Source organism: Malurus melanocephalus, unplaced genomic scaffold (assembly GCF_030028575.1).
Source record: "Malurus melanocephalus ecotype Western Australia unplaced genomic scaffold, MMel_1.1 scaffold_1757, whole genome shotgun sequence".
Classification (NCBI taxonomy): domain Eukaryota; kingdom Metazoa; phylum Chordata; class Aves; order Passeriformes; family Maluridae; genus Malurus; species Malurus melanocephalus.
The window spans coordinates 2,583-10,719 of record NW_026624989.1 but is presented as its reverse complement, the minus strand read 5'-3'; the positions used below and the strand labels follow the sequence as shown (position 1 = coordinate 10,719).

Below are 8,137 nucleotides of genomic sequence, written 5' to 3'. Positions count from 1 at the left end.
CCCGGGGATGGGGACACGGTGACAACGCAGCCGAGGGCCACCACAGCGGGGACAGGAGATCCCGGGGATGGGGACACGGTGACAACGCGGCCCAGGGCCACCACGGCCCCTCCGGAGAGCGGGGACAGCGCGGGGACAGCGGCGGGGAACGGGACACGTGAGTGACAAGGGGAGGTGGCACCGCCATGAGGAGGGGACATTGTCATGGGGGGATTGTCACCGTTCCGAGGGGACACCGTCATGGGGCGATTGTCACCACCCCAAGGAGGGGACACCATTGTGGGGATTGTCACCGCTCCAAGGGGATTGTCACCGTCCTGAGGAGGGGACACCGTCATGGGGGTTTGTCACCGTTCTGAGGGGATTGTCACCATCTTGAGGGGATTGTCACTGTTCCAAGGAGGGGACACCATTGTGGGGATTGTCACCGTCCCAAAGGGATTGTCCCCATCTTGGTTGGATTTGTCACCGCCCCGAGGAGATTGTCACCATCCTGAGGAAGGGACACCATTGTGGGGGGATTGTCACCGTTCCGAGGGGATTGTCACCGCCACAAGGAGGGGACACCGTCATGGGGGATTGTCACCGTTGTGAAGGGATTGTCCCCATCTTGAGGAGGGGACACCATTGTGGGAATTGTCACCGTCCTGAGGAGGGGACACCGTCATGGGGGATTTGTCCCCATCTTGGTTGGATTTGTCACCATCTTGAGGGGATTTGTCACCATTCCAAGGAGGTGACACCATCGTGGGGGGTTTGTCACCATGTTGGTTGGATTTGTCCCCATCCCGAGGGGATTGTCACCGTTCTGAGGAGGGGACACCATCTTGGTTGGATTTGTCCCCACCCTGAGGAGGTGCCACCACCCTGGGGCTCCTCCCACCCTCCTGAATCGTCCCAACCCCCCTTCCCGGTCCTTGTCACCACCCGGCCATGCCCTTTCCCGCCTTTCCTTGATTTTCCTTCATTTTCCCTCATTTTCCCTCTTTTTCCCATCTTTCCCACATTTTCCCACCTTTTCCACCTTTTCCCTCCTTTTCCTGCCTTTCCCACATTTCCCACATTTTCCCGCCTTTTCCCAAATTTTCCCATCTTTTCCACATTTTCCCACCTTTTCCCACCTTTTCCCAACTTTCCCGTTTTTCCCACCTTTTCCCATTTTTCCCAACTTTTTCCCACATTTTCCCAAATTTTCCCACATTTTCCGTCATTCCCGCAGGGATTTCCGGGGGTGTCCCCGCCCGTTTTTGGTCTCCCGCCATCTTTGTGGCGCTGGCCCTGCTCGTGCTCTTCGTCGCCTACCGGAGGAACAAGGGCAAAGGTCAGACCCGCCCCCCCAAAAAAAACCCAAAAATCACCACCCAAAAATATCCCAAAAAACTTAAAATCAACAAAAATCACCACCCTAAAAAATCCAGAAATCACCACCCCAAAAAAATCCAGAAAGAACCACCCCAAAAAATCCCCAAAACCCCAAAATCAACAAAAATCATCACCCCAAAAATCCAGACATCACCACCCAAAAAAATCCCCAAAACCCCAAAATCTCCACAAATCACTGCTCAAGAAGATCCCCAAAAACCCCAAAATCTCCAGAAGCCACCACCCCAAAAAATCCCGAAATCACCACCCCAAAAGATCACCAAAACCCCCAAAAATCACCACCCAAAAAAATCCCCCAAAACCCCAAAAACTCCAGAAATCACCACCCCAAAAATCCAGAAATCACCACCCAAAAAAATCCCCAAAACCCCAAAATCTCAAGAAATCACCACCCCAAAAAAATCCAGAAGCCACAACCTCAAAAACTCCAGAAAAACCCCAAAATATCCAGAGGTCAAAACTCAAAAAAACCCCACAAATTACCCCAAAATGCCCAAAAGTGTCCCCAAAATGTCATTTTTGGGGTGCGGCACCATTTTCCTGATCCCAAAAACACCCCTTTGGTCACGGGGGCTCCCCCTTTGCTCAGATCCGACCCCAAAATCCCCCAAATTCATCCCAAATTCTCCATTTGATCCCAAATTCTCCTCTTTTGGGGTCTCCTCTGCCCTTTACACAAATTTTGGGGTTTTAGGTTTTTTTTTTTCCGTTTCAAACCCAAGCTGGGGCCGTGCGTCTCCGCTTTGGGGTTTCTCAAAGATTTGGGGTTTTCTCAAAGATTTGGGATTTTCTCAAAGATTTGGGGTTTCTCAAATTTTTGGGATTTTCTCAAATTTTTGGGGTTTCTCAAATTTTTGGGGTTTCTCAAAGATTTGGGGTTTCTCAAATTTTTGGGGTTTTCTCAAATTTTTGGGATTTTCCCGGTCCAGGGAGTCGGGATTGGGCCACGAGCGGCAGCGACTCCTCAGGTGAGCCCGGGGGACTGGGGCTGTACTGGGCAAACTGGGAGAACTGGGGTATTTTGGTTTAATGGGGTATTTTATTTTATTTTATTTTATTTTATTGGGATATTTTGATTTATTGGGGTATTTTATTATTTTTGGATATTTTGTTTTATTGGGGTCTCTATATTTTACCTGGTTATTTTACTTTATTTTATTTTATTGGGATATTTTGATTTTTTGGGGTATTTTCCATGATCCCTTCCCGGCAGATTTGGGGGCGCTGGTCCAGCCCCAAATCCAGGGGGGCACCGACCCCAAAACCCCGACCCTACAGGTGAGCCCTGGGTGGGAAAAATGGGAAAAATCCCGGGAATTGGGAAAAATGGGAAAAATCCCAGGAATTGGGGTGGGAAAAATGGGAAAAATTAAGGGAATTGGAGTGGGAAAATCCCGGGAATTGGGGGGAGAAAATGGGAAAAATTCAGGGAATTGGGGTGGGAAAATGGGGAAAATCCCGGGAATTGCGGTGGGGAAAATCCCGGGAATTGGGAAGGGGAAAATGGAAAACTCCTGAGAATTGGGATGGGAAAAATGGGAAAAATCCTGGGAATTGGGATGGGAAAAATCCCAGGAATTGGGGTGGAAAAAATCCTGGCAATTGAGAAGGGGAAAATGGGAAAATCTTGGAAATTGGGATGGGGAATTGGGGTGGGAAAAATGGGAAAACTCCCAGGAATTTGGATCCAGAAAATGGCAAAAATCCCGGAAATCAGGATGGGGAAATGGGGACAAATTCTGGGCTGTCCCATGGAATTCCCGATTTTTTCCAGAGGGTTCGGAAGGACCCCGAGACCGACAGGGATCCGGAACATTCCGAGACCGCCTTCGGCCAGCCAGAGCCAACCCCGACCCCAAACCCGGTATTCCGGGGGAAAAGGGGAAATTTCTGGGAAAAAGGGGAAAATCTGGGAAAAAAAGGGGAATTTTGGGGAAAAAGAGAAAATTTCTTGGGGGAACGGGGAAAATTCTGGGGAAAAGGGGCGGTTTTTGGCAAAAAGGGGAAATTTCTGGGGAAAATGGGAAATTTTTGAGAAAAAAGGTTAATTAGGGGGGGAAAAGGGATAATTTTGGGGAAAAAGGGACAATTTTGGTGATAAAGAGACAATTTTGGGATAAATGGACAATTTTTGGGATAAAGGGACAATCCCAGCCCTTTCCCAATTCCCGATTTTTCCCTCCCCAGCCAGACTCGCCCCCAGGAGGCTCCTGAGGCCACCCTGAGATGTCCCCGGTGTCCCCCAGGCAAGGACGGGAACGGCTCAATAAAGCGGGATTTGATCCCAAAAAAAACCTTGGAATTTTTTGGAATGACCCTAAAAGGGTGGGGAAAAAAACCCCAAAGGCTCCTCAGGTGATCCATGGACGGATCAGGGATGGTGGGAATTTTCCCCATCCATGGAAATATTTCCCCCAAAAGGGGAAAATCCCAAAGGAAACGACCCCAGGGATGCCCCGGATCCGGGTTTGGGGTGGCTCCAATTTCTGACCCCAAAAATCCCAAATTTCTCACACCAAAAATCCCCAAATTTCTGACCCCACAAATCCCAAATTTCTGACCCCACAAATCCCAAATTTCTGACCCCACAAATCCCAAATTTCTGACCCCATAAATCCCCAATTTCTGACCCCAAAAATCCCAAATTTCTGACCCCACAAATCCCAAATTTCTGGCCCCATTAATCCTGAAGTTTTGGCCTCGTAAATCCTGATTTTTTGTCCCCATAAATCCCGAAGTTTTGGCCCCACAAATCCCCAATTTCTGACCCCGTAAATCCCCAATTTCTGATCCCACAAATCCCAAATTTCTGACCCCATTAATCCCGAAATTTTGGCCCTGTAGATCCCTAAACTTCGGCAGCACAGACCCCAAATCCTCGACCCCATTGACCCCAAATTCATGACCCCAAAGACCCCAAATCCTTGACCCTACAAACCCCAAACTCCACCCCATAAATCCCAAATCCTTGGCCCCATAATCCCAAATTCTACCCCATAAATCCCAAATCCTTGGCCCCACAAATCCCCGAACTCTTCCCCCTGCAGCCCCCAGAGCCAAAATAAATTTACTAAAAACAAAAATTCAAAACAGATTTCTTTTATTTAAAAAAAAAATTGTACAATTTTTTAGTTCTTCTATGAAAAAAGCAAAAAATAAAATTAAAATAAAAACCCGAAAAAAAAACCAAACAAAAAACCAACCGGACACCAACGGAAAAAAATTCCTACCACTGGCGGGAAACTCCGATCCGCCGTAAAAAATGGGAAAATCCCTCCAAGCTTTTTTTTTTTTTAAATTTTTTTTCTCTTTTTTTATATATATTAAAAACCATCGATTTGACATTTTACAACTTTCTACAGGCATGCACAAAGGTCTCGGCTCTGCGGGAAATCCCAAAAATCCAAACCCAACCCCAAAAAACCCAACCAAAAAAGGGATTTTTTTTTAAAAAAAATTTTCTCCCGGAATTCCCAAATTCGCCCCTTCTCGGGGTGATCCATTTGGGTTTTTTGGGTTTTTTTTTTTGCAGGAAATTGCCCCAAAATGAACTCCCAGCGGCAGCAGCGCCGACGGAGCCGAAGGATTTGGGGGAAAATTCGGATCCTTCGGCCCCAAAAGGCTGGGAAATGCTGGGAGCGGCAGGAAGGGGTTAAAATTCCCAAAAAAATAATGGGAATTTCCTTGAATTCCCATTTTGCTACTGGTGCTCACTGGGGAAGAGCCCCAAATCCAAACTCCACCTTTTTTAGTGCTTAGGACGAAACCGCCCCAAAATCCGACCCCAAAACTCCTCCCTGGAATGAAATCCCGCTGGAGTGGGCGAAAAAAAATGGGAAAAAAGGAAAAAATTGGGAAAAAAAAATACAAATCGATCGGTGAGGTATTTGGGACCTAAAAAAAAGTAGGAAAAGGCAAAAAAAAAAAAAGGATTTTTTTGTGTCCCGATGGGAATTTTGTGGGGTCACCACGGGGTCACCTCATGAAGGATCTCGGTGACCTCTCCCAGGAGCTCCTCGGGGTTATGGATCTGGGATTGGGATCACGGCAGGGATTTTGGGAATTTTTTGGGAATGTTGGGAATTTTGGGATTTGTCCCAGCTCCAACTGGGAAACCCCATGGAGACCCCGCCGGAATTTGGGGTGTGGATCCCCCTGGGGAGCAGCAAAATCCCACCCAAAAAACCCAAACTCAACTTTAACTCCTCCAAAAAACCCAAATTCCACTCATTTTTCCTAAAAACAACATCAGCAGAGGCGAGGGGAGCTTTTCCACAGGAGGAGATCCCAAAATCCTTCCCTGTTCCCAAAAAAATGCCCCCAAAAAAAGAAAAAATTCCCTTGGTATCAAAACGGGGCCCTGGGTAGGGAATTGTTGGGGTCAGCCCTGGAATGGGGAATGGGGAATTTGGGAATTATTGGGGTTGGGGAATTCTTGGGGTCAGCCCTTGATTGGGGAATTCTTGGGGTTGGCCCTGGAATGGGGCACCAGGAATTCAGGAATTGGGGAATTCTTGGGGTCAGCCCTTGAACAGCGGCACCGCCGTGCCGGGGGAACGGTCCCGAGGATTGGGATTTTGGGAGGGACAAAGAGGAGGAGGAGGAAAAGGGGCTCGGCCACCCCAAAAAGGGCGAGCGCCACGATCCCGGAGAGGCTTTGCCAGAGGGATCCGGAGGAGCCAAAATCGGGATTTTCGGAGCAATTTGGGGCCGCTCCCACCCCATCCAATCCCTTCCCCAAATCCAGATTTTCAGAGCCTTTTGGGGACAGTCCCATCCCCTCCAAATCGGGATTTTCAGCACGATTTGGGGAAGGTCCCATCCCCTCCAAATTGGGATTTTTGGAGCCATTTGGGGTCGGTCCCATCCCCACCAAATCGGGATTTTCAGAGCAATTCAGAGAAGGTTTCGTCCTCCCCAAATCCAGATTTTCAGAGCGATTTGGGGAAGGTCCCAAATCCAGATTTTTTGAGCCATTTGTGGAAGGTCCCATCCCCACCAAATCGGGATTTTCGGAGCGATTCGGGGCCGCTCCCGCCCCGTCCAATCCCTCCCCCAAATCCAGATTTTCAGAGCGATTTGGGGAAGGTCCCAAATTGGAATTTTCGGAGCGATTCGGAGCCGCTCCCGCCCCATCCGGTCCCTCCTCCGGCCGTCTCACACCGAGGTCTCCGACTGCAGCCTCATGATGAATTTGTGGGATTTGGGGTCCACGAACTCCTCGGAGAGTTTGAAGAAGGGGATTTTCTTGGTGGACACCACCAGGCTGAAGTCCTGGCGCTTGAGCACGAAGACCACGCCGTCCCTCAGGCCGCTGGTGACCGGCTCCTCGCTGACCAGCGTCCACTGCTTGGCCAGCCAGCGCTCGCGGTGGTACTGGATGGTGGGGCCGGCCGCCAGGTAACGCTCCAGGAAAGCCTTGGGAAGAGAGTCCAGTGAACCCAAAATCCCCGAAACTGTGAGCTAACGACCCAAAAAACCCCGAATTTGTGAGCCAACGACCCCAAAAACCCTGAATCTGTGAGCCGGTGACACCCAAAACCCTGAATCTGTGAGCCGGCAACCCCAAAAAACCCAAATCACCCCAATTCCAAACCACCCCAATCCCAAATCACCCCAATCTTGAATCACCCCAATCTTGAATCACCCCAATTCCAAATTTGCTTCCCCCAATTCCAAACCACCCCAATCCCAAATTCTCTTACCCCCAACCCCAACTTCCATGAACTCCCCACGTACATTACCTCACACCCCTCCCCCTCTCCACGTGGGTGACCCGAAACCGGACCATACCACCCCAAAATTGCATCCCCGACGACCCCAAATCAGACCAAACCACCCCAAAATCGCATCCCCAAAATTGCATCCCCAAAATCACACCCCCGATGACCCCAAATGGTTCAAACCAACCCCAAAACAACCCCAAACAGCTCCAAACCACCCCAAAATCACATCCCCAACGACCCCAAACGGTTTCCCGATGACCCCAAAATCGCATCCCCGATGACCCAAATGGCTCCAAACCACCCCAAAATTGCATCCCCGATGACCCCAAACGGTTCAAAACGACCCCAAAATCGCATCCCCGACGACCCCAAATGGTTCAAAACAACCCCAAAACGGTTCAAAACGACCCAAAATCACATCCCCGACGACCCCAAACGGTTCAAAACAACGCCAAAATCACATCCCCGACGACCCCAAAATTGCATCCCCGACGACCCCAAACTGGACCAAACCACCCCAAAATCACATCCCCGACGACCCCAAAATCCCATCCCAAATGACTCTAAACGGTTCCAAATGACCCCAAATTGGACCAAACCACCCCAAAATCACATCCCTAATGACCCCAAACAGTTCCAAACCACCCCAAAACGCCGTCCCCTCTCACCTTGGGGGTCATGTCGTGGGTGATGCAGAACTCGAGGTGCTGCAGGATGCTCTCCATGCTGTGGAACGGCTGCTGCTTGGTGGTGCGCAGGTATTTCTGCATGGCGCGCGCCATGGAGGCGAAGATGGCCTGGGCGGCCTCGCGCGGGTCCATCACCTCCCGCGGGTTCTTCTGCTCCTCCTCCTGCAGCCGCTTGATGTGCGTGAAGGCTTCCTCCACCGCCACCACCAGCCTGGGGACAGGGATTGGGATTGGGATTGGGATTGGGATTGGGATTGGGATTGGGATTGGGATTGGGATTGGGATTGGGCGTGAAGGCCTCCTCCACCGCCACCACCAGCCTGGGGAGGAGAGGGATTG

At 50.1% G+C, this 8,137-nt stretch overlaps 1 protein-coding gene and 1 long non-coding RNA gene across 2 annotated transcripts in view; one reads left to right on the top strand and one right to left on the bottom strand.

Annotated features, from left to right (window-relative positions):
• The first annotated feature begins 20 nt into the window (after positions 1-20).
• On the top strand, positions 21-3,242 carry LOC130587319 (uncharacterized). Its single transcript, XR_008966774.1, has 5 exons — positions 21-157; positions 1,220-1,321; positions 2,313-2,351; positions 2,597-2,661; positions 3,158-3,242. It is a non-coding gene; the product is annotated as an uncharacterized LOC130587319 (long non-coding RNA).
• A 2,983-nt stretch (positions 3,243-6,225) lies between these two features.
• LOC130587318 (vang-like protein 2) overlaps positions 6,226-8,137 on the bottom strand; it is a gene marked incomplete at its 5' end in the record, with an annotated part of 4,491 nt that continues 2,579 nt past the window's right edge. The window contains 2 exons of the mRNA XM_057388296.1: positions 6,226-6,801; positions 7,778-8,009. Of these exons, the coding sequence (XP_057244279.1) occupies positions 6,541-6,801; positions 7,778-8,009 (493 nt within the window). The remainder of the gene's footprint in view (positions 6,802-7,777; positions 8,010-8,137) is intronic.